The 26,840-nt window shown below is 39.3% G+C and overlaps 1 protein-coding gene across 3 annotated transcripts in view; it reads left to right on the top strand.

The window, feature by feature from the left end:
- TRRAP (transformation/transcription domain associated protein) overlaps positions 1–26,840 on the top strand; it is a 136,461-nt gene that overhangs the window by 44,707 nt on the left and 64,914 nt on the right. For 2 of the 3 annotated variants that reach the window (XM_019542095.1, XM_019542097.1), the window contains exons 30-46: positions 1,530–1,700; positions 2,941–3,009; positions 7,291–7,410; positions 7,723–7,842; positions 8,167–8,331; positions 10,306–10,487; positions 10,786–10,984; positions 11,400–11,528; positions 12,334–12,600; positions 13,538–13,744; positions 15,325–15,483; positions 15,573–15,707; positions 15,912–16,022; positions 17,150–17,296; positions 21,967–22,180; positions 22,843–22,968; positions 25,724–25,870. In XM_019542095.1, coding sequence (XP_019397640.1) covers positions 1,530–1,700; positions 2,941–3,009; positions 7,291–7,410; positions 7,723–7,842; positions 8,167–8,331; positions 10,306–10,487; positions 10,786–10,984; positions 11,400–11,528; positions 12,334–12,600; positions 13,538–13,744; positions 15,325–15,483; positions 15,573–15,707; positions 15,912–16,022; positions 17,150–17,296; positions 21,967–22,180; positions 22,843–22,968; positions 25,724–25,870 — 2,668 coding nt within the window. Of the gene's footprint in view, positions 1–1,529; positions 1,701–2,940; positions 3,010–6,257; positions 6,279–7,290; positions 7,411–7,722; positions 7,843–8,166; positions 8,332–10,305; positions 10,488–10,785; positions 10,985–11,399; positions 11,529–12,333; positions 12,601–13,537; positions 13,745–15,324; positions 15,484–15,572; positions 15,708–15,911; positions 16,023–17,149; positions 17,297–21,966; positions 22,181–22,842; positions 22,969–25,723; positions 25,871–26,840 lie in introns of all 3 variants that reach the window. The other variant, XM_019542096.1, reaches the window with a different exon arrangement.

Raw genomic sequence — 26,840 nt, 5'->3', positions numbered from 1 at the left:
GGCCCGTGATGTGCTCCACGTAGATGTCGCGGGACCAGCGGATGGTGTTGGACACCATGAGGCAGCGCATCAGCTTGGCGTAGCGGCGGGAAATGCGGCAGGTGCAGAGGATGCTCTCATTGTACTACACAGAGTGCGCATGGTCCACATAGACTCTAATATCTGTCCCTTGAAAAGTATTCACACTAATGCTGGTAGCCTAGAGCAGCGGTTGCTCAACCTGCAGACCCCTGGGAGACCCTTATGAGCCAGCACATGATCAAATGTGTGGCCAGATCTGATTGGATGGGGTCTTGCCTAAGGCTGGATCTGGCTGTGCAGGGCTGGAAATTTGAGTGCGACACAACTGCAGATTTGTAGGCCCCATGTATGCTAGGGGTCAGGTACTTTGCTGGGACTGAGCTCTCTCCATTGCAGCAGGAAAGAAAGTGTTGGAGATGGTTAACTCTTTATTCCTATAGTCTGACCTTGATAAAAGTTAGAGAAGCTAAGGGGCTGCTTTATATTACGCCTCTGGTGTAGGATGTTCATCTCTTCTGCTCATCACCACAATAATGTGGGACTAGTTGGGAGAGAAGCAGCTTTATACCAGGGAAAAATCGCTTTTGCTGTTTAAAGCCAAATCCCAGGGCCCTTTATGTTACCTTGGAATGCAGAAGGATTGTGGGAGTTCTCAGCCGAAAACCTGGCCTTATGGTTTTCAAACCAAGTTTATAACCAGTTACTGATGTGACTGGCTCTAAATTTTGTTGGTCCATGTGTAATGTTAGTACTTAATAACAATATGGTAACTTTCAGTGTTTCACTCTTGCTTGGGGCATAAGCTAGTACTGTCTTGTCCTATAAACTCTTCCACATGCTGCTTTTTAATTGTGACCAGGTCCTTCTGCCTGTGGTTGTGGCTCACATATGGGTAACTGTTTTGCTATCCTCCCAATCCCTTTCAATAAGATACTTTAAAGTGCATTACTGGTGACCATTTCTTCATCTGTTTTCTGGTATCTACCTCCCCTTATTGAGGCAATATAGATTTATTACCTACGCTTCCTCCTTTGGAAATGCAGTTCTGCAACTTGAGTGGATGGAGACATTGAACACCAGTCTGTGTGTATTGTGGAAACATAATATGAAGACAAAGTCAGCCAAGTTAGTTTCTAATATAGACGGAGCCATTACATTCTGTCTTGTTATTTTAAAACTGCTGGTTTAATGAAGAAGAGAGGAAATGTTTCCACACTACTACTCCATGCAGAATTTTAGAATTCCACACTTAACACTAGTAATATAAGAAGAAAATGTGGTTAGTTAAATCTCCAGTTTGCATACATCAGGATTAAGCACGTTCTTCTTCGGTCCATGCTGCCATGAATTGTTTTTTTTAGAGCTGGACATCAGCAGTGTCATTTTTATTATGCAGCTGTGAACTTTAAAAAAAAAAAAAATGCACAGCCTTTTCTGCATAATTGCTTTGTAGAAGCGTCTCTTCAGAAGTAGCTGAATTTTATTGCAGTTGCTTTACTTCTTTGCAGTTCTTAGAAGGAGCCACAATAGAAGTAGATCAAATTCACACACACATGAGACCGTTGCTTATGATGTTGGGAGATTATCGAAGCCTGACATTAAATGTTGTGAACCGTCTGACTTCCGTCACACGCCTTTTTCCAAACTCTTTTAATGACAAATTCTGTGACCAGATGATGGTAAGTCCCATTAATGGTTTTTACTATTTTTGGTAAGAAAATTTATTTTAACTGAATTTGTTTCATCTGACATCCATACAATTCAAAAGTCGAAGAAAGCCGAATTGTGAATTTAATGAATAGATTTACATAAGAGGTTTCCATGCTTTACTAATTGTCAATGTTAATTTACGTTATTAAATATTTGCGTGATTAGAATTTGAAAACCATACTCTTACTGAACTTGGGGGGTGGAGGGCTGGGACTTTCATCTAGTGAAGTTAAACTTGGTTATGCTCCTGGGACAAATTTCTTCATCTAAACATGGGCTGTCAGGATACATGCTTGTTTTCCTTTTGTAGTTTGATAAACATTGCCTGGGCAGGTTGGTGCATCTTTTGAATGCTAAAATGATAGTGCTGTAGTCTTCCTTCTTACATTTGAATTTCATAATGCAAAAGGAAAGCCTTTGTCACTTTACCACTGGCTCTTGTCCGTTAAAACGTGAACAGATAATTTGACCAGGTATGAACCAGTAGCGTGTGTATAGGGATGTATGAGGGTCTCCAGCTTCAGATGCCAATTTAGAGGGGGCCTCTTTGTGTCTGGGACTTAAATGGCTTTCCATCGGTCCTCATACACTTTTAATTTCTTGAAAATATGGCGGAAAAGGACTTGCAGCTTTCTTTGAAGATCAAGAAATTTGGGTTCTTTTGGATTAAATGGTGAAACTTGCTCCACAGTTGAAGGTCCACGTGGGGAATGAATAGGCAACCATTATAGGTTTTCCACTCTCTTTAGAAAAAACTTCTATGGTCTGCTGCCTTTTTAAAACCTAAATGTTCTTAATGATCTTGAGGTGAAGCATACTAGCACCTTGGTTTTGAAATGACAACCATGGATATCTGTTCCGTGGTCTGCATTCAGGGGGGTAAAAAAAGACTGCAGCTTTCAAATCAAGCATAGATTGATTAAAACTCTTCTGGCTGTAGTTACCAAGGCATTTTAGAAGCAGTTGAATGTCTTTCAAAACACACCTGGAGCAAACTGTTGGGTTGCAAGTAACAAGCTCACGTCCCCAATCAACAGAGCTAAAATAAATGCAACCAATTTATTTATTTTTCAGTTTGTTCCTTCAAACTATAAGCAATTTCAGCTTCAGCTTCATCTGGTGTAAATCTTGCTGTGACCGGTATTGTTGCTTTGTTTAAGTGGAACTGTAAAATTAGGGTAACAGTGCTACTGTTTAATTTCTTTACAGCAACACCTGCGTAAGTGGATGGAAGTGGTAGTTATTACACATAAAGGAGGACAGAGGAGTGATGGAAATGTAAGTGAATGGTTCCTTTTATGGAGGAGGGAAAAGCTGAAGTAAATCGTACAAAGCATTGGGAAATGCAGAATTTATTCACTTGTAGATATTACTAAAATTAGTTGCACGCTGATGGGTTTTTATGACAAAGCAACATAAAATTATTGAATATTCATGAGAACGTCAAACTTTGTTCAGGAAACCGCTTACCCGGTGTGAGTGACAGCTTATGCCCTAAATCTGCAAACGGGTTGGGTGAGCATACCGTTGCTTGTTTTAGGGGACTGCCAGATTAATGTTCTCCCTTCGTGGAATGGATTACAAAATAAGATGGTTGCATCATCCCTATTATAATATATTATAGCAGTTCTGAGCCTTTTGGATAGGGCAGGATATAAACGTAATAATAAATAAATAAAACAAAGATCACACCATAATCTCAAACGAGACAATCTTATTAATTATTCAATTTAGGTTTTATAGTCATTTGTGGAATATGTTGGATGTTCATGTTGCATTTTGTCACACAAATTTATATTACATACAACATTTCTCTCCATCTTCAGTACAATTTCTGATTTAAAAAAAATTCATAGTTAAGCTGGCTCTCTTATGATAAGTAATAGTGAGATTTTTGTGAGCAGTTTTGATCAGTTTCCTTGCATACTGCAAATCAAAGAGCTTAAAGACAAAAGAGTACTATAGTTGTAGGCACTTCTTTTATTAGGGTGAAGATTTGTTGCAATCCAAATTAGGAAAGAATTCTTTTAGTTTTCAAATTGGGCTGGATGTGACTTTATTTCAAGAAATCAGAATGGTGACTTTCTTACAGATTTCTCTTACCTTTTCTTGTCCTTTCAAAAAAGAACTTATAATCTAAGTTTGGTTATCATTACTTAAATGGCACTAGATATTTAGTACTGAAACTGTTTTTATCTTCATGCTTGCATTAAGATTTAGAAGTGGCTACTGTGCAAGCATGTTGAGCAAATACTGCTATTTTATCAGCTGCAGCACAGTACTATGCAAGAGGCAAGGATGTCTTAGGGTGATATCTTTTATCAGATAGTTATTCTTTTATTTATGTATATTCTTTTATATACATAAAAAAAGAATGTGTGCATGTGTATTCTTTTATAAGTGTGTAACTAATTCTACAATATATGCATTAGAATTCTCTTTACTGTGATGTACCTGGCTCGTTCTGATCAGACCTGTTGAAGAATGCCTTGCATTTGAAAGTTCGTCTAGCTCTATCTCCATCATACAGTTGGTCCAATTAAAGATATCACCCTAAGCAGTCCTTCTCTCTCACCTAGTTTCTGGACCATCATAAATACAGCATCTCTCTTACAGTACAGTATTATAGACTTATTTTTGGGATCCATTTCTCCCGTCCTCTCCCCTCAAATCCAGTATACATAGATAAGACTCAAATGTTATTGTGTGGCCTTTTAGTCAACAGTAGGGCATGGCTGCAAGCAGGTCTTTGTCTAGTTGTCCCCAGGTGTTAGAGGTTGCACACTTAATTCTTTTGCTTTTAAATGTTTCCTGTCAGAACCATGTTTCTTTGTTACTTGTTTTTTTTTTAATTTTTTAAAATCGAGTCTTCTAAAGATTGTCTTAAAATGGAAGGGTAGAGAAAGCAACCTCCCCCACCATCTAACCAATTGTTGAATTGCAATGAAAACATATTTTAAACTATGTGCGTTCTTTGCACTAGGTGAATATATTGTGATTATTTTTGGCTACACACGTGATATATTCTCACATAACTATTTCCAAAGGTTTAAAAAAAATACAAATATTGGTCAGCTGAAATAAAAGCATTTTGACACAATGATATTATAACAGTTTACATAACAGGTGACATTTATGTAACCATAAAGTGCAATGGGTTTTGGCTTTTTTTGCTTTTAATCTTCTGAGAGAGACTGTGGTGTGGCCACTTGGCTAACTGGCTGTGCTTAACGTTTAATCCTTTTTTCTCAGTAGGGGTGGGAGGACTCTGGAAGCTCACTGGTTCAAATTAAAAATAGTTTTCTAGACTGGGTCTTTAAGTAAACTGACTGTTAGTAACTAGATTCAGGAGATTATGACCTCAGTGGAGTTTGAGAAGAATAGAACCAGGTAACCCATTTATTACTTAGGGGGAAAAATAAAAGGATAGTTTGAGGACACTATATTACAATTAAAACAAATGAATAAAACCTTTTCCCCTTGTCTAGTGAGTGATGGAAAGGAGAGAATTTAGGATATGTCATTTTTGAACACCCTTATTTTGATCCAGGTTTTGTCGTACAGATCTCGGAGCTAAACCGAATAACTGGCGAGGCGCTAACCTGTTTACTTCCTGTTAAAACACAATTGCAGAGTTCTCCAAAGCCGTGTGTTTTCAACAAAACAAACTCTAATTCCAAACCAACCCAAAACATTAAAAAGCATCTTTTTTTTAAAAAATTTGAGTTCCATTTAAATAGTAAGTGTTTTCAAGTTGGACCTGAAATCAGAGATTCACAGCACAAACTCTCCTGCAGACTACTTATAAGCTACTTTTTCAAATTAGGCATGTGTGCAGACGGGCAGACTTGTGGGCCATGTATTGGGTATATCTGCCTTACTGGAATACTGGATTCCTTACCTACATCACGTAAAACGGGTCTTTTTATAACCTATCTCCCTGATCACTTACCTGTTAAAACAACACTTCTAGTTGGAATGCAACTATTTATTCTTCCAGTGCTAGCTATAGCTATATATATATAATATTCTTAAACACTAGTCTTCTCTAGTGTTTCAAAATGAAATCTTTCCCCTTCATCAGCAATGCTGCTCATGTGAAAAGTTGCATTGAGGAGAGGTGGGAAGCTGGAGTCCATTCGAGGGACTTTTGTAGGTTGTTACAAAGTGCTGAAGGTTTTTGTTGTCTATGTTGGCCATACTTGTGTGTGTACATATTCCAATATTGTTTCTGCTGTCTTGTTCACCCTGAATATTTTTACTGTGTACAAGATTATGGGACGTTATGTGTAAACGATGTACAAATAGCAAAAAAGATGCTTTTCCTCCCCATCCTCAGGAGAGCATTTCAGAGTGCGGGAGATGTTCGTTGTCTCCATTCTGTCAGTTTGAGGTGAGAACATAACCCTATTCAAGTCAGTTTCTGACTGCAATCTGAAGAAGAGCCTATACTTTTTTTTACATTTTTTGTGTTTTCTTTTTGTTTTTGTTTTGTTTTTCATGCTGTAATTTTTGTTTTGGTTCAGCCTGCCGTGGAAGGGGTAGAGGTGAGCCATTCAGTGGAGGCACCAGGAGGTTCTTTGTTGTTGTGTTTGGTTTTTTGCTGTGACTTGTTAGTTGTATTGTTCTGTAATGGGCAGAGTGCATTGTGCCTTTGAGTGCAGTGCTGTGAATTGTCCTATGTTTGTCTGTGGCAGAGTTGTTTAAGTAACCTTGCTGTGAAGGATGTTAAGCATGTTTGTACTAGGAAGCTTGGAGCAGGATATTAAGTGTTTTTTCCCAAAGGTACTAATATTTCAGTGGCTCTTATTGGGCCCCAGTCCTGCAGTCTGATCTTCCCAAGTGGCCACGGGAGGCTTGTCTGTGCAGATCGGATCACAGGACTGGGGATGAACGCTTTGAATTTTCAATTCAGTTTAGGAAACACAGCCCACCAGATAGTATCCCACTATAGATATGGTGTATAGTGCAGGTTAGAAATTGATTTCTATTCAGTGATTTAAAATAAAAAAAAATCCAATTTGATAGAATATATACTTTGTTGCCCTAGGAAAATAAACTTTAATCTATACAGTGAAAAAAAGGTAAAATTGCTTAGACCTTGGGAGTGAATATTTGGTGGGGAGCAGAGCTGAATTATACAATGTGCAATGATTATTGCTGGGAGGGAGATGTCCATCTAATTTACTGTTGTGGGATGCATTTGGAAAATTAGTTTTGAGCAGAATGTTTGGATTTCAAAGTTTGAGCCACTCGGCATTGTGACACTCATAACTTCTGTCATCACCATTATCATTACACACAGCCTAGTGTTTAACACAGAAACATCCCTACTAAAACATTTATGTTGAAACGGGGGTGGATATTCCCCAGAACAGATTTTTTTTTCATGTGTTGGGGTAAGTAGTTGCTGTTTATATGTTAACTCTGCTTTTGTTTGCCACTTATGCTAATATTTATAGAGAGAAAAGTAGTTTTTGGTAGGATCTGTAATAATATGTTCATATCATTAGGTAGCAAGTGTTAGTTTACTCTGATTCTATTTTTCTTTATCTGTAGGAAATGAAGATTTGTTCAGCAATCATTAACTTATTTCATCTAATCCCGGCTGCTCCTCAAACTTTGGTAAAACCTTTGCTGGAAGTTGTGATGAAAACGGAACGGGCTATGTTGATTGAGGTAAGTGGCGTTTAATTGTGCTTTATTGTTTTACAGTCAGTTCATTGTACACGTATCTTGAATTGTTCCAGTCACCTGTAGGATTGTTTACTATACAATATTGATTTTTTTGAAAATTTATTTTTTTTATTTTTAAAAGGTGCACTATTTCATTGTTTGTAAGTGCTAATAAATTCTTGGGATGGGCATCCTAAGTACTTTACATGGGTGTAAGTTCTACAATAAGTGTTAATTTTTACTAGGTATTGGAAGACAACTGGACAAATTGAATAAAGAAACATTTTAATGGAAACTTTATTTTTAATCTCTCAGGCTGGTAGTCCATTCAGGGAACCACTGATAAAATTTCTGACACGTCATCCATCCCAAACTGTTGAGCTGTTTATGATGGAAGCAACTTTAAATGATCCACAGTGGAGCAGGATGTTCATGGTAACCTTTGCAGAGGAATGTCACCTTTTAAGTGTAACAAGTCAGAAATTATTGATATGGCACTTAACCATGTATTGTTTCCATTTCCTTTCCATATGATCATCTCTTCTTGTATTATTTTAACCTATTCATTAATGTAGTTGTTTAGCCTTCAGGGCTGTTGATTTGGCACTGTTTATGACCGTTAAGTCAATACACAAAATTTGGTACTACTGAAGTCATGTAGAGAAGTGTGCTTAGAGCTGCAGAGAGAAGATGTGCTTTAGCATTTTTTTTTTTTTAAAATGCACTTCTAAAATGATTTTTTAAAACCCCTTTTTCTAGAGTTTTCTAAAACACAAAGATGCAAAACCTTTAAGAGATGTCCTGGCAAGTAATCCAAACCGATTTATCACTCTCTTGTTACCTGGTGGTACCCAAGCAGCTGTTAGACCTGGCTCTCCAAGTACTACCACAATGCGTCTTGATCTTCAGTTTCAGGCTATTAAGGTATTTATTGATTTGTTTTTCAGATACGCGTGGTTCACGGGTGGGCAAAATATGACCTGCAGGCCAGATCCGGCCCGCCAGGGGATTTCATCTGGCCCGTGGGCACCTATCAATTAATTGTACCCCTCTCAGCCCACAGACTTCACTCCCACCCTCATGTATGGGAGGGTCCTGGCCCCAACCCTGGTCAGCATGCATAGCTTCCAGGCAGGGCTGCTGCCACCACTGCTGCAGCCACCAGGAAACTTGCTCGGTTTCCCCAGTGTCCAGCAGCTCCTTCTTGTGTCCCTGCTGCAGTGCTTGTCCTGGGCATTCGGTAGGGAAGCTGCATAAGGGTGGGAACCCAGAGCGTGGGGCTCGGGCTGGTGGGAGTGCGGAGCTTGGGCTCTCATCCAGCAGGATGGGAAGAGCATAGAGCCCAGGTTGGCCTGGTCCATTGCACGCGGCTTCCCATTGCTCCATATGAAGCTCCTGGGGCATGCGTGTCACTGGGGGGAAGTCCTGCACAATGAAGCTGGCTTCCTTCCCTGCTTGCAGGACTCTGTGGAAAGTGGCAGGGAGCCCTGCTTCCTGGCAGAGTCCAGGAAACTGAGCAGGGCCAGGCCGCCAGCTCTGTCACATGGGGCTCCCCCCGGTGGCGTGCAAGTCTTGGGAGCTGCGCATGAGATATGGGGAGCCCTGCACGATAGAGGTGGGCTGACCTGACTCTGCTCCTTGCTGCCACGTGCAGCTCTGGGAACTGGCTGGAACTGTGCGCTACTGGGCGGCTGCACCTGCACAGGCCATGAGTACCCCGAGGGCCGGCTACTGCTGCCACTGCCAAGTGTGTGGCTTGTGGGGGAGGGGGAGGGTTCCTCCCCCCAAACCCTACACACCCACACCCTGCCACAACCCCTCATACACATACACATACCAACGCCCCACAACATACTCTACACATCCCCACACCGTGCCCAAAGCCCCCCACACATGCACACACCCCACCATACATGCACCCACACACAATATACAAGAGTAAGACTTTATTTTTGAGCTGTTAAGTAATCATCTCTATATATACTATGCAAACGCATGCAAATCATGGCAAGAATATTTTTTAAAATACAATTAATATATGTTGTAGTAGATGTTTGACTTTTAGTATATGATTTGGTTTTTTCCTTGTTCCAAGATGGCAACCGCCCCCTCCCCCAGGAGTACTTTCAGGGGCAAGGGGAGGAGCTTGGCAAAGGTCAGGGGTTAGGGACAGGGTTTCCAGTAGGGTGGCCATCATAGAGGACATTCCATTTTTCTGTTACTCTGTCCTCTATTGATATGAAACCTAATGCCATTAAAAACCATACAGGTGTCTGGTTTTTGTATCAATAGAGAACAGAAGACAACCAAACTGTCCTCTATGATGGCCACCCTAGTTTCCAGTCCCAAGGGGGTGACCAGAGGGCAAGGTACCTGTCAATATGCAGGGCTACTGTTGAAGGATGTTGGCTATACATGCAAAGAAGCATGCATTCACTTGTTCTTTAATGTTTTTTAGCTCCAATAAAAGCTTAAAAATATAAACCATTTCTGTCCATATTTGTTAGCATTATCTTAGGGGATGAGAAGGAAGAAAATGTCAAATTAACTGCCTTTTTATTTATTTATTTTTTAAGGCAGGTAAGATGCAAGCAATAACCTGGCAGGAAAAGAGGATTTTTTTTTTTTTTTTTTTAAAGTTTAGATGGATGAAATGACTTTTCTGCTTGTGATTTATTAGCATGATACTGCCAGAGCTGAAGAAGGATGTTCAAAATAAATATTACTGGAGCTGGAAACAAAAAAGAAAAATGAATGCATGTGAGAATTTTCCATGGACTTTGAGTCTGGTAGAATCTTGGTTAGACCAAACCTAAGTGCCTTCCTCTGCATCAGGATTGCTGCTATCTACTTTACATTTGTTGTTTGTATGTTTTGTCTTGTTTGTGTTTTTGACAGATCATAAGTATTATAGTTAAAAATGATGAGTGTTGGTTAGCAAATCAGCACTCCTTAGTGAATCAGCTAAAACGTGTGTGGGTAAGTGAAGCTTTTCAAGAGAGACATCGTAAGGAGAACATGGCCGCAACGAACTGGAAAGAACCTAAACTGCTGGCATACTGCTTATTGAATTATTGCAAGTAGGTGGAACTAACATTTTATTCCTAATTGATCAATTCGACGGTTTCCACATTTGTTAATACCCTTTACTTGATGTTCCAAAATAAAACTACAGGATAATGCTTTGTGGCATATGAGGTTGTAAAGTATGAATATAAAATAGTATAATGCTGCCTTCAGCACTGAAACCACATGTTCCACCTACAGTGTTCTTCTGACTGTGAATATTTAAACCAAAAGTGAATCCTTCATCAGTCTGACAGAATAACTGGTAGAAGTTTCTTACGAAAAGCTTTTAATTTATGTTTGTTCTTACAGAAGGAATTATGGTGATATAGAATTGCTCTTCCAGCTGCTTCGGGCTTTTACAGGTCGTTTTCTTTGCAATATGACATTCTTAAAGGAGTACATGGAAGACGAGATCCCCAAAAACTACAGTATTGCTCAGAAAAGAGCTCTTTTCTTCCGGTTTGTAGACTTCAGTGACCCAAACTTTGGAGATGAGCTCAAAGCCAAGGTAAGTAAAGCCATTAAATTAAAGTGGGCTGGTATTTAGGTTTAATTTTCTTTCTGGGAACCAGGGCAACAAAACTTGCTTACTTAAATGTCAATGAGTTCAATAATTGGTAGAGCCATTTATGTGAAAATACCAAACAAGGAAGAGTAATAATAGGTAGAGTCAGCAATTCATCTTGCTTTCAACGCTGAATATTTCTTAGTCTCTCTTCTCTAGGTGACAGACTTTCTTGTCTTTTGGGGGGTGGGGTGCAGGGAATAAATTCACATACATCTGCCTTAAATCTTTTATCTGCAGCCTCTATAACTATAAGAACTGGAGAACTCTGAGAGTCTGTAACTGCATTATATTGCTTGTTACTAGTTGGAAATAAACTCAAATTTTAACATTATTAATTTAGCCTCCTGATTTATAGGTGCTGCAGCATATCCTGAATCCTGCTTTCTTGTACAGTTTTGAAAAGGCAGAAGGAGAACTGCTTTTGGGACCACCCAACCCAGAAGGAGACAATCCGGAAAGTATCACCAGTGTTTTTATAACAAAGGTATCATGCCTTGTTTGTAGTAAAGCATTTGAAAGTAAAAATTGATGTATTGTACCCCACACGGCCATTGGCATGTCTATCCTTATCTGAATTATCATTGCTATTTCAATCTAGGGCCTTCTACAAGTATAAATGATCAATTATTTTGAATTGCATAATGGTCCCAGAGGGAAATGCAGCAGGAGCTTGAATGAGTCTAGCAAAACTTAATTTACTGGTGATGTTCAGATCCTGCTAACATATATCTTCAGAAATAAGATTCATTATTGTAATCTGCTTCATCACCTACTTTGAGCAGCGGTTTTACAGAGACATTGAAATTCAATCACAGGACTTACATGTGCTTAGCAGTAGTCAGCAAATATAAAATGGGGATTGATGAAGGTGAGCATTTTAGGGCTGGATCTTCAGAAGTGCTCAGTTTCCTCTCCCATTTTGGCAATGACTCATCGAGGTGAGCTTGTATGAAAGTCTTACTCAATTGTTGGTGCTGTCCAGTCTAGGAAACATAACTATAAATAGACGTGCTGTGTAAGTAAAGGTAATTTGCCCAAGAGATTAAAAGCTGGATGGGTGTTACATAGACATGAGCACTTTTCAGCAAAATGGGCTAATAGGTGGTGACAGACTGCTAAAATTTCTCTGGGTTGTGCATAAATAAAGTTATGTCAGGAACGTGTTTTCTCACAGGCTTTGACCTGTGTATAGTTTTTACATCTAATACATGTAGGACTTATGGCAATATTTCACTGGTTTGGGTTTTTTTCTTCCTCTTCTTTCCCCACCTTCATGGTCCTGGGATTAGGTGCTTGACCCAGAAAAGCAAGCAGACATGCTGGATTCGCTCAGAATTTATCTCCTGCAGTTTGCGACACTTCTTGTTGAACACGCCCCACATCACATTCATGACAATAATAAGAACCGCAACAGCAAGCTACGGCGCCTGATGACCTTTGCCTGGCCTTGTCTTCTGTCTAAGGCGTGTGTGGACCCAGCATGCAAATACAGTGGGCATTTGCTTTTAGCACACATCATAGCAAAATTTGCAATACATAAGAAGATAGTGCTGCAGGTATTTTCTACATATTTGCATTTAAAAAAAATTAAAGTTATGCCGATTTAAGTACTTATCTATGGTGTGTGTGTGCTTTTTGGTCCTTTATTTTATAATCCTGCATCTGTAATGGAGGGTAGAAGTGTACAGAAGTAATAACTAAAACCCCAAATACAGAAAAACTCAGTCAGGGCATAAGTGCCAAAGAAGTAGTCAGAGAAGATCCTGCCTTGAGCAGGGGGTGGACTAAATGACCTTGTGAGGTCCCCTCCAGTCCTGTTTCCCTATGATCCTAAGACCAAGACCACCTGGGTGGTGTTTGTACAAAGAGAGGGACCCACAATAGACTGTGTTGAGAGGAGTTTGTGAGGTAGGACAGTCACCTGCTGGCCCTAAGAAATGAGAGCCTTTTGCAGAAGGGACTGGTTCGTAGTGCTAGAGGCAACACAGATCAGAGAATGAAAACAGTTTAATTTTAGAGGAGTAACTTTCAGGGGCAGAAGTTAGAGTGGTGTCATGGAGCCAATTGAAGCCAATTCAAGATTTGTGCTTGTAGATGGCAGAGTCAAACAGCACAGTGATGGGGAAATAGAGATTGGGCACTAAAAAATCACCAGATTAAATGTAAAAGTTTCTTAAAGTGAAGAGTCAGCAACTTTATTTCAAGAAACTGAGTTTGAGACAGGCAGGGATAACCGTCAAGGGATTCTTAGGAGAGAGAATATAGTAAAATTTAGCATTGGTCATTAAGAAAGAAGAGAAGCAGGGAGAGAAGAGATTGTTCTAATCCCTACAAGTGAAGCTAATTGCTGTATAAATACCTGTCCAAGTTAAGTCTTAAAACGCGCAGTGTTGTTTACACTGGACTTCTTGTTAAAATGTAGTTTATTTCTTTTAATTGCTTTATTTTTGGCGAATTTGTTCAGCTTTCTAAAAAGATTTATTTTCTTTTAAGGTTTTTCATAGTCTCTTAAAAGCTCATGCAATGGAGGCTCGAGCTATTGTCAGACAGGCAATGGCTATTCTAACTCCAGCAGTGCCTGCCCGGATGGAGGATGGACATCAGATGCTGACTCACTGGACACGAAAAATCATTGTAGAAGAGGGTCATACTGTTCCACAGTTGGTCCATATTTTGCATTTAATAGTGCAGCATTTTAAGGTATGTATACACTTACTAGCTGAAGAATTGAGCTTAACTCATAAGAGTTTAGAAGAGTGAATAAAAACGAGTGAGATCCAAATTATATAGGTGAGAATCGGTTTCTAAAGGCATCTGCATTCTATGCATGTGTATGAACTCACAGCTATTGAAAGCTGAAACAAGTACAGAAATATTACCTGTACAGGTTTTGAAATGCCACTATGCTATCTTGTTCATTTACATTGCTTTGTCCTGCTTTCTGCTCACGCATCTTCTGGAATTGCCTTTTTTATTAGTCAAAGCCTCCTTGGCAAATACTTTCCAGTTTAAGGAAAAAAATCTCCCCCTAAAGATCAAATTGGCATTTCAGGCATTTGTAACTTCAGCAAAAGGTCAGCCAAATAAACTTCAAGAACTGGCTTGTACAGGATAGAAAATGTGTAAATGGGAAGCCAACTGAAGAGTTAGTAAAACAGTTGAATGCAAGCATGAAGTTTGGAGTGATTTTGTTCCAATGTGGAACACTTGATAGATAGTCCTGTTAACCTGGATTGCCTGTGGGTCAGGGTCAGTGAATTGTTATTTCTCAAAATTGAAATGCCTGAATTAGCTTTTAAGATGTGTTTGATGAACGTTTTAAACTGAAAGAGCATGCTTTGTCACTCTGATTACTAGGACTTGGTTAAAATACTGTCTTTCTTTGATATAATTTCCTTAAGCTGTTACTGTAATTGATTGTTGCAAAAATGTAAAACTCTATAAATTTATCACTTTGTTAGTTTCTCAAATAATAGGCTAAAATGGTACAGTAGAGCTAAGACGATAATCTGTAGACCACAGTGTACTGCATGATCATAATAGGAATTGAGGACTCTTTCAATAAGCATTATTGTAGCTTTAAAAATTCCCCGCTACTAGAGCTGCTCTGAGCCTTTTGGTTGGGGTGGGATATAAATCAAATAAATGCTTCCCTTTTCTTCCAGTGAAACCCTTTGATAATTCCTGGTTTTGCTTATTTGATACCATGTAACCTATAGGACTGATTTATATTCTGACATGATGATATTGTCTATTGAGCCAACTAGGAAATGCCCAAAGAACTTCACTCTTGGGAAGTTTTTTACAAAGTGTATATTCGTGCTGAATTTCAGTGCCTCCCTTATTTTCATTTTAACTTGGCAATTTACCTCTTTAAAAATAACACAGTGCCTACTTGGACAGGGTTCTTTGGGTAAATCTGATATCTTTTATTAGACCAACTGAGTTAGTTGAAACAATTCTTCTTTTCAAGCTTTCGGGTATAAATATCCTTCGTCAGGCTGAGGAAGCTTCTGCAGTTGGTCTGTACTCTTTCCACCCTCCAAGAACTTGAACACTTGACCTCTGGAAATCAGATCCTTTTAAAGTCTCTGTAGCCAAACTCAGTAGTTGGTATGAAAATCTTGGTCAAAAATTCTTTTCAAGTACCAGTTTCTTTTCTCAGTTACAAAATGCTGAGCATCAGACAGGTTTGGCAGCTACTTCTATCATCATAGCTTTTTCCTTGCAAGGTTTATAGCTAGTTTATGTATAACATAATTTTGAAACTATTTCCATAGGTTTATTACCCAGTGAGACATCATTTGGTACAGCATATGGTTAGCGCCATGCAGAGGTTGGGCTTCACTCCCAGTGTTACCATTGAACAAAGAAAATTGGCTGTGGACCTTGCCGAAGTTGTTATCAAGTGGGAATTGCAGAGAATTAAAGATCAGCAGGTAGGAGGGTTAACCTTTTTTGTGAACATAGATCTCGCACCATATTCATATATATATATTTTTTGATGTGAATGTTACTGATATTTCAGCCAGACTCAGATATGGATTCAGGTGGAGCTGGCGAAGGAGCAAGTTCTGCCTCCTCTGCTGTTAAGAGAGGGCTGTCTGTTGATTCTAGCCAGGAGGTGAAGAGATTCAGAACCGCTACTGGGGCAATAAGTGCGGTAAGAAATATACAGTTTTTTTTCATTTTATAACGTGTTGTTTGGGGTCTTACAGTTGTTAAGCAATATCTGTTTTCACTTTGCTGCATAATTTTATAGACCTCTATTAACCTAATATATATTCATGTTTGAATTGCAGACACATTTTTAAACTTGATTTTTGTATACTGTTGTCTTCAGTTTTTTTTTAACTTGTTTATACAGGTATTTGGGCGTAGTCAGTCCCTGCCAGGAGCCGATGCACTTCTTTCCAAGCCAATTGACAAGCAGCATACAGATACAGTGGTCAACTTCTTGATTAGAATTGCTTGCCAGGTACTCCATAGGTCTACAATGCATGCATCAGTGCATCATTGCAAGCAGTACAGGAAATGTTTTTCATAATAGTGTTTTCCATCTAGTATAAACATACGTTAACAATATTACAAATTTTGAAATTAATAAGAATGTTGCGTTATATTCTTATACTAATTATTAACATTTCTGAAAAGTGGGCTGGAAATGCCTTGGGGCATCCAAAAATCATTGGCCATTTTTTTTTTTTTTTTTTTAAATGTTAGTCTGGAACTTTTGCTGGGGCTTCCTTGAATTTTTATTTAAAGGCTCCCATTTTGTTAAACAGGCATTGGATAAGTCTCTTGGTGTAAAACAACATTGTGCAAACTTGTAGTGTCTTTTTTGACTTTGTTAAATGTCTCATCTTTGTACCTGTACTCAGACTTCTTTATAGTCGGTGAGACGCATTCAGTTCCAAAGATCTCTTCAGAAAGTGACTTTATTTCTGAGGTGTATTAAAAACTTGTTTCAGTAATGACAGCTTTTAGTTAGGGCTGTGCGAAACGGGCTCTATTTGTTTGGGATTCAGCCTGAATCGGGGACAGTGATTCGACTCGTTTATCCGGATCACTGTCCCTGATTTGATTTGGCCAAAGCTGAAGAGTTGATGCTGATTCAGTGAATAAGCGATTTGGTCACAGGCACAGCTTTAAAAGTTTTTTTTCTTCATACCTTGAGGTAGTAGGCATGGCTCATGATTGCTGCTAGGGTGCATGGAGTGTCCCACAGTAGTATTGGGGGGGGGCGCTCTCCAGTGCTCGGCAGCAAACCTGGAAGTGGACCGGAAGTGCTTCCGGGTCTGCCGGGGAGTGTGATGAGATTTGAATTATTCATATTATTTACTGTGAAATCTTTTGTTGAGCTTTATCATTAGTTTATATTTAAAATATTTTTAACCTGTTATCCCTTTGATAAATCTTCTAGTAATTGGTTAACAGCTTAAAAACCAGCTTTCTTGTAGACATAGTACCATGTAACTGTGGTGATGCAATTACTGTAGTTGAGCCTTTCCAGAAATGAGGAATGATATAATTACATATGATGTTTAATAAATTAATAACCCAGGTACAAATAGTTATGATTTTTGGATTTTGATCATTTGCTAGGTAAATGACAATTCAAACACTGCTGGATCTGCTGGAGAGCTGCTCTCTCGACGTTGTGTTAACCTCCTGAAGACAGCGTTACGACCAGACATGTGGCCAAAATCAGAACTCAAACTGCAGTGGTTTGATAAGCTGTTAATGACTGTGGTATGTTACATTCTAGCTTTGTATAGTTTTAAGGTTCAGTAAAATGAGATAATTGAATTCTTCCCTTTAATAAGGCATTGAAGGTGTCTTCAGCATTTTACCTTCTCTTAATTAGCTTTTATCACAAGTATTCATTCATTTTACTTACAGTATGCAAATTGTAGTTCTAAATTACATGTTTCCTTAGTGACATAGTGTAGCTATAGAGAATTTGAAATAAAGCGTGAGTCCATTTTAATCATCTCTTCAGTCTGCCCATTACCTGAAAAATCCAGAACTAATGGAATTTAATTTACAGTTTTTGATTAATTATTCTTGTCTTTGTGTTTGACTTTTACCCAAATTCTCACGTCAACAGTTGAGATAGTAAGCACATGTTAGTCATTATCTAAATACTAATTACTATTAGTGTACCAAATATTTTTATGTTGAATATTTATAATGTTGCTAGTATTCAGTACTAGTGTAATTGTAACTTGTTCTCAGAGACGCTCCTTGTTGCAGTATATAATGCAAATATTGCATGCGAAATTGACAGAAACACATTAAGGAAACAAGACTCTGAAAATCTGTTTGTACTCTGTCAAGATCTGTTAGTTTGGATAAATTCTCTGAAGATTCCATAGGCAGGAGCTGAGTGTGACTTTCTGCATGTGCTTCTCTTGGCTTCTGCGGCTGATGTGAACCAGATCTGGGCAGAGAGATTGTGCTCCTTTGTTCTTCTTTGTTCTGCTGACGTCCAGGCAACAGGTAGAAAGAGCAGTAGTTGCCTGACTGCGAATGAAAGGCAAGCTAGTGTGGCCTAGTAAACAGAAGGACTGGGAAGAAGACAGATGAAGAACCTGGAGAGCGGGGAGTTGGAGGGAAGCTAGGAAAGGAATTGAAGAGGGGCAAGTAGGAGACGCACCTGCATGTGTTAAAGAAGCCAGGAACGGAAGAGACTTTTAGTTTGCAGTACATGTCTCATAAGGTGAACAGGAATATAGTCCATTTTAATTTTTTCATTTCCTCTGTTATGAACAAATGGCTGTGAAAGCCAGCTAATAAAATAGAGGCCTGTCCTTTTGCTAGTGACTAAGCCATGTGGAGGATGACTAATATACTACTTCCATCAGTGACTTTGTTAGCCTAAATAATAGAGAACTGTTGTAGATCTAAATTTGAACTAGACCTGTGAAGAGAACCAAATTAGCTGCAGCAGATGCTACAGTTGGAACAAAGGATTGGAAATAAGGGATTTGCTTTAGGAAAGAAATTGTTGAAAAACTCCAAGCTACCTAGATGACATGCCAGCCAAGGAAAGTATTCCTGGAGCTAAGCCTTCTGTTAGTGGAGAAGTCTGCAGAGCCCTGACATCAGAACTAGCCAACCAAGACAGCTTTACATGTGGGATTTGGTTTTTGAAACCATAATCTTTTCCTAGACTTGTTTTTGCTTTTGTGCATAGTTTGTGTGTAATAAACAACTTACACATGTGCCTATAAAACTTGTGTGGCTACCGGCAGATGGTTATATGATTGAGACTTAAGGAATTTTATTTCTGATCCCCAAAATTCTACTTTCTGCCCTGCTACATGTGCATGTCAGGATGCACAGTTTCCGGGATTGGGCATCAAATTCTTCAGATCCCAGTCATGCCACTGCTGAGGCTGGGAGCTGCCTGATCCCCAGCTGCCTGCATTGTGGCATTGGCTGTAGCATGGAACTTTTAGTGTGCATGTGGAGTTGGCGCTTTCCCTTTGCACAGGGGGCCAGGGACATTTAAAGCTCTGTACTGCAGGACAGGGGACTGTCCCAGGTCTTAAATTGACCAGGACCCAGGGCTGCCTTCATGACGAAGGGTTCCCACCCTGCTTGATCCTTGGTATTTGGCATGGGACAGCCATGTCCCAGACCTTGGGGCTTCCTGATGCTGATGATCAGCTAATTGTTGGTATTTGCAGCCCTGGGTCCAGGACAAGTGCCACGGTTCAATTTGAATGCAAATCAGCCACATTCAGAGATATTCTGCGTTAAATATGGAATGTCTTTATGGCTGGTTTGCCATTTTATCCTGTCATAACTTCCTTGAACATGTGGTAAGCTACAATTTAGCGTGCAATTGAGATGACAGTTGCATGGTAAAGGTAGTATCTGCTAGGGACCTGTGTACACAAGTGCAGTTTGACACTTCAGTGTCTTAATGAATGGGAATGAAATAGTGTGTTTCAGCTCTGTACTTAATTTAATGTGGGTTGTAATTTACTTGTTGGATGACATGGTTTTTTCTGTATTTTGTTTGCAGAGGCTTGTATAAGTTCAGATTATTTGGTTTGAATGGTTGTTAATGTTCTCACTGCGTATATGATTATAATTTTAAAGCTTGAACGCTAGCATTGTATACTTAAGTGAAGTATGTAATGTAATGTATGGCATAATGACATGTAATGTGTTATTAGCATACCACAAGCTAGGTTATAGAGCATGGCATGTGAAGGCATTTTGCTTGGTGTGCGTGCCTTGGGGTGGATGGCAGGGAAGGGGCTGGAGCTGTGCTGCCACAGCAAAGATCGGGCCCATTGCAGTTCCCTTGCCGTCTGCCCCTGGCACACCAACATCTTACAAGTCAAGGTTGCGGGTGTTCCTGGCAAAGGCATTGCTGAGCCCTGGTTTAAAAAACAGCTGACTCTTCAGTGAATTTGTACTTATTTTCTTCAGATAACTGTACAACTTCACTAGTCAGAATTCCCATTTAATTCAGCATTCAGCTTTATTTTCCACACAGCATGAAACAGGCAGAATTGCTTAGCTATAATTCAACACGCAAGTCACTTGCATCGTACAAAAGAAACACCGGAACATGCTCAGCCCTGTGTAAGGATTATTTCCCACCCCCTTTAGTTGATTTGAGTAATTCCAATGCCAATATATTTACTGACTACAGGATTTGCCAGATGTCAAAGGCTGAGCAGAAACATTAAGACGAGGTTCTATCTGAAAGAAACGTAAGAAAGAGAGGCTTGTACTGGGGACTTCTGTATAGGAGGCAAGGGAAGAGCCAACATGCAGTATTCAGGGTACTGCTCCTGAGGGCTAAGCACCCACTTTACAGATAAATATATAAATTTAGAAGAACAATGGTGGTGGCAATAAAGCCGCTTTCTTGAACAGTTTTTAGAGGATCAAACCATTCCAAGTGTCTAGTCTCTGAACTGCTATTTCAACCCCTTTAAGCTCTAGAGAAGGAATTTTCTAATTTGCTATCCTTTGCAAATTTTTCTACTTTCTCATTTTTATCTTGTTTATCGTAGACAATTAGAATCCAGTAGTTAAGATGCCAACCCCTTCCCCCTGAGAGGGTAGGTTCATTTGGTACTTATCCCTTAGACCTGTAAAGTGCCTAGGGTAGACTATTGTAAACCACAAAATGTCTGGTTTGCTAAGGCCCTAGGTCATGACTGGCATCACGGTGCTACAGTAACGTGCAGTACGTGGGTAATGTTTTATCTCCTCCTTTCTAGTAGATCAAATCATACAGCCTCATTTATTAAAAGGGTGATGATGATTATCTTGTTGAATGAGAGAGTGGGCTTGCAGAATTTTTATTTGCTAGGATTTTTTAATTTAAAGTGTTCCTTTTCTCAGTTTAAAGTTCTCAGATTGCTAATAAGTCCTATTCTTAGGCCCATCAGAAAATTCTGGTATTCTCTTCACCACCTGCCTTAAAAGCAGGTAGGTAGCTCAATATCTTCACTAGTTTCTGCCTAGCCCAGGGGGAGGGCCATTTTTCTCTGCTGCTCCACAACCCGCTATAATGTTGAAATCTGGGGGGAAGAAAACAGATTTTGGGTACGGTAACGTCTGGATAAGCTGTCACTCCAAGAAAATTAGCAGTGATCCAGGACTGACTCATCAGTAATTAGACACTTTTAATGTCCTGAGAATTTTGCATGCTGTATTGAGATGCAGCAGAAAATGCGTTTGGACAGTGTTGTAAAGGAAAAAGTATGTTACAAAATTGAGTGCAAGTTGTATGCATTCTTGCTCATTATGTGAGAATTATATGGTCCTACAGATGAATGTATAATATGCAGTTTCTTACTGGAAAAATTCAGAGTGCTTGCTGAGTAAGAATTGTATGATTATGGTGAAGGAAAATAATAATCTATAGATTTTTTTTTTTTTTGCTTTGCCCTCTTCTGCACTCGCTGCCAAAATAGAAGATAATTCCACAGAAATGAAATGGTTGATTGTCTTGTTGAGCCAAGAAAAGCTAAACGCATCCAGTGCTTTGCTGGCATCATCTGGCTAGACAGAGGCTTTTGGGGGTGGAGGTGGTCAGAGCACTAATGATCAGGAGCAGATGCCACTGTGATTTAGGATGCACGTACATTTGGAAATGACTAACCGTAGACATTGAATTAACCAAAGTATTTTCTGGACAAATTGGTAGGACTTTGAGGTGTAGCTGTGAGTGATGAGTTTCTCAGTTAGTAACAAGTAAATATTTATAACATCACATAATTTGCAGTGTTAGTATATGTAGCTGCTATAAGAAAACTGAAATTTTCTAACTTGAAAGCCTGAGTCATGTTGTAGATTTCGGGTAGGTTTGCTACTAACTAATATATCTGCCCTAACGCGCTTTTTTTTTTTTTATTTTATTTTTTCTGTTCTGTGTGTTCTTTTAGGAACAGCCCAATCAGGCTAACTTTGCCAACATTTGCACTGGCTTAGAGGTCCTAAGTTTCCTGTTAACTGTGCTGCAGCCACCAGCTGTCCTCAGTAGCTTCAAACCCCTGCAGCGAGGGGTAGCAGCTTGCATGACATGCGGAAACACCAAGGTTTTGAGAGCTGTCCATAGTCTGCTTTCTCGTTTAATGGGTATTTTCCCTACAGAACCAAGTATGTGGTATTTTCTTCATTTTTTCTTTCTGCTACCCAACTGAAGTGCTTAAGGGTGGGGTTAGAACACTTCAGAATATGTTAATCTTTTGTTTGATAAGTTCTGCATTTTATGGTCCATTTTAGTTTGCACTTTCAACCTCTATGGGGGGGAAAAAAGTTGAAATAAGTAAGCATGTGAAATACATCATTATCCATTGACATAAAAACTTAATGACCTGTGGCAGTTATTACTTAGGCTCAAGGAATGCCTGCTATAAATTTAATGTCTTTTGCAATTATCATTTTTCTGCTTTGAAAATGCAGTTTTTCAGTTGTTAAACATTACTGTTTCCCTAAAACAAGAAAGGGAAATTGGGTGTAAAGAGAGGCTGTGGGTAACACGGAACAATTGACAAGAGTCAATCCTGTCATATCACTACCAACTTCATTTATATCAGCTTCTGCAGAACACAACATCCGTGTGTGTTGTATACTGGGTATGAGTGAATCTTTTTACCCGCAGTTCAGAGATCCCCTTACCGTGTCAGCAGCATTTTACCAATGTACTTTTAAGGAAGGTATAGGTGCCCTTGTAACTGCGTATGTTTTATTGTTCTCTGGGGGACATTAGAATTGGAAAGCATGGTTTTTAGTTTGGGTTTTTGTCACTTCTGTTGCAGGTACTTCAAGCGTTGCTTCAAAGTACGAAGAGTTGGAGTGCCTCTATGCCGCAGTTGGGAAGGTTATTTATGAAGGGCTTACTAATTACGAAAAGGCCACTAATGCTAATCCTTCCCAGCTCTTTGGTGAGTTTTCCTCTCCTCTGGTAAATGTGTATAAATGGGCTTGATACACTATGTTCTTTGTCATTAGGCTTTATTTTATTTTCTGTTAAGGGGAAGCTGATACGATGGGTTTTGTCTGATGGCCATGTAGATAGTGCTATGAGATGCCCTGGGGAATCTTAATGTAGAAATGACCTTGGGATGAAGGCTGTTAGCCTTGAGGAATAAGACTACAGGACTCATTGCATTCTGTCACCCTCTAGCAGCTGGAAGATAAGTATTGGAAGTGGAGACTGACTGCTGTATAGGTGTCCTAGTTAGAAGGCACACAGAAAAGAGAGGCATTCAAATTTTAACAATGATGCAAAGTAAGAGTTCTTGAAACCTTCACTTGGCCCAGCCAAAATCTTACAGCTACTATTTTTTGGAGATAAAACTGTTTCAAACAACATGTATAAACATTCTTGCAAATATGTCTTATATTTTTTTAATGGAAGTCTGGGTTTTTGTATGAAGACTTCCATTAGCTTATTTGTGTCATATACAACATTTTTTTTCTTCCAAATTTGGAATCAAAACAAGAGAATGTTGCAAAAACAGCATGCTTTTCAAAATATAACAATTCTGAGTGGATTTATGCGCACTCTAGAACAGATTCTCTGATTTCTTGTTTCATTAAACTACGAGAGATCTGATTTGTACTCTTGACTACAAAGGAGCCATACTGGAGTAACTAGTTTGGCAAGTTGTACCAAGTTTGGCACAGAATTGGTCCCGTCAGGAACCAGTGCAGAGTTGAAATTGTGCGGGTTTGGAAGGCTTGCTGCTCTAAATGGCAAATGTCCTTCACTATCCGCCTCTGTGGTCTGTGTAGACAGATGTAATTTTGCTTTGGGAATTGCCTATTTGTCAGGTGTCAGGATGTGCTGTACAACATGCTAACCAAGAAAGATGCTTTGTATCCTTTGTCCAGTGATCTCCAAGGTTAAATTCTCCTGTTCATTCTGTGTCAGTATGTCTTACAGATGCTTCATAAAAACAGAGATGCAAAATCTGAAAATGTGCTAAAATTCAGGAAAATGAAGGGAGAAGGAGAAAAGCAATAATACTTTTAAGGCACATCTGGTCATTCTAGTAACAATACCCCTGTTCTTCCCCACCCCAAAATAGCTGTGGTTTTAGAAAGTGTGTGAATTACAAAGATGCCTTAAAGCTGCTTTGAGGCATAAGGCTGTAATCCTGACTCTGTTTCTGTAGGTCATCTAGACAGATGTAACGATATAGCTGTATAGCAATGTGTGTGTACACACGTGCACACGCACACACATTACACCTATATATAATATATCTGTTTGTCTTGTTATAACATATATGTATATATACATATGTAGCTATAACAGTATAACATATATGTATAACAATATAGCTGTAAATATACTGCAGGGGTTTTCAACCGTTTTTCAGAAGTGTACCCCTTCTTCTGGTGACAGTGGCTGGACATGGGGCGGGGAACTTGTATGCGCTTCCCCACCCGGTTACACATGTGGCCGGCTGTGGGAAAGTGGTGTGTGGTGGCGTGGGGTGATGGGTGGCAGCGGCAGTACAGGGTGGTAGTGGCCGCCTTCAAGCTCCCCACCGCATCCAGCTGGCTGGGTGGCACCTGTGCAGCCTGCAAAGGGATGCTGCTGCCCATGCACCTTCTTCCCCTCCACCCTCTCCCTGTCTTGCTCCTGGAAGATGGCACCCCGTTCCTGCCCCCACATGCCCCCTAGGACCTTTCCAGTACCCCTACAGGTATGCATACCCCCCCACCCACACAGACACACAGTTGACAACCCCTGATATACTGTATTTACCTGATACCGAGATGAGGTTGTTTTCCCCATTTTAATATGTGGGGTGGGGAGCCCTTTGTCTTGAAATCGAGTATGAAGTGGCAGGCAGGAGCTGGGGATGTCACACTGCTGTTGCTGCTGCTGGGTGGGGCTGAGGTCGTGCTCTGTGCACAAGCAGAGTTGAGCAGGAACAGAGTCTGCCAGAGCAAGATAAGCAGGGGCAGGGAGGAGGGGCAAATGAGTGTTGGAGGAACAGGGGGCAAGCTGCTCGCTCTTCCTCCTCCAGCTTGCACCCTGACACTGCTTTCCCTGCTGCAGCAATATGGGGGACGAGTTTAAGATGACCCTCCAATAATTAAATTCTGTACTTGGAAAGTTTTATAACACATTTATAAATTTTCCACATATAGAATCTAAGTATTGGGGGTTGTCTTAAATGCAGAGTTATCTTGGTTTTGGGTAAATACGATAATAAGCTGTTCTCTATCAGCACAGACAGATCAGCCTCAAACTCCATACTTGTGTCCAGTATGTTTGTATAGGCATTAACTGCAATTTGATGGGGGAATCAATGTTTGTCATAATACCGACTTGCTAAGGAACATACTAAATGCAGCTCCTGCATAGCTCCTGTATGTACCTTTTTGAAAAACTGCTAATTTTTTTAAAGCAGAATTTAACTTCTGTTTGAGGAAGGCATCCTGAGTGAGCGGTAAATAAAAGAAGATAGCTTTTGCCAGCAGAACCTATATAGATGTCAAGTCTTTGTAGTATGAATAGTAGCGTATCTCTTCCCAAGGTAGAACAACCCCCTGTCCAAAATTAGGGTATCTCATGTTCCTTTTGATAGGATATGTGCAAAGGTATGATAACTGGTTAAATAAATTCTTAATGACAAAAGTTTCATTTTTTTAAAAAAAGGCTTTTGTTTGTATTTTTAGGTACTTTAATGATTCTGAAGTCTGCATGTAGTAACAATCCTAGCTACATAGACAGATTGATTTCAGTTTTTATGCGATCTCTGCAGAAGATGGTCAGGGAACATTTAAATCCACAGGCTGCAGCAGGAACAGCAGAAGCAAACACGGGTAATACATTACTCTTTACAAATCTATGATAGCCAATGTAATCTCCACTTAACCTCTTAACCTTTAAAATAACTGTTAGCTAGTTTTGCCTTTGTCATTTAAAAAAAAAATTAGTAGGCATTGTATAACTTGGAAACTATGTAAGTAAAAATGAGCAATCTCGTTGAAAAAATTGATGGGAAAAATAGCATTTTATAGGTCTTCAATACTTGATTAAAAAACAAAAACAAAGAAAAAGAAGCCAAATATCACTTGCTTGGATTCAGGTATTTGAAATATAGTGTGTTTAAAATTAAACCTTTCAAAATTCCATAACGTGTTACCAGGTCTCTCCTTTCATTGGTTATAAATTGAACTGAAGTATGCTAATAACAGTTTTCTATGTAATCAGCTCCCTGAAGTTTTGTGCCCTTGTTACTGTCTTACAGTAGTGACTGATAGGCAAGGTTGTGCCTATTCTCAAATGAGCTGCATATAAATACCAACAGTGCTAAAGAAATACAGTGCTATTAAAGAACCAAATGTATTCATTAATGATTAAGCTACTGAAGAAAATTGTTTTTAAGAAACGCTTCCAATTTGGGATTTATAACCTATATTTTAATTAAAGAGACTAAAACATTGCAGATTCTGCTAATCGCTGAGAAACACGTAGCAAATTATTAGGTTCGGTAGTTAAACAAGTCAGGAAACAACTGATTAAGAATACTGTATTGCAAAGTACTTTCATTTGCCAAGTTAAGTTTTGGTTATTCGTGCTTTATATAACTATTTGGTATGCTATAAATGTTTTGCCAAAGACTTACTGAAATAAGGTTTTGCTTGTGAGTTGTTTTTGGATGGGCAGTATTAAATGGGAAGGTTCTTCTGAAGGACACTGTGGCCCATTTAATTGGGAATGGAATGCAGTGGTGTCAAAAATAGTTGCCTATAGAGACTTGTATCCATGGTAATATATTTTTTTTCCACT

This window comes from Crocodylus porosus, unplaced genomic scaffold, assembly GCF_001723895.1.
Source record: "Crocodylus porosus isolate Cpor-Errol unplaced genomic scaffold, CroPor_comp1, whole genome shotgun sequence".
NCBI lineage: Eukaryota > Metazoa > Chordata > Crocodylia > Crocodylidae > Crocodylus > Crocodylus porosus.
Note: the sequence above shows the minus strand (reverse complement) of the source record. Positions and strands in the feature narration are given on the sequence as shown.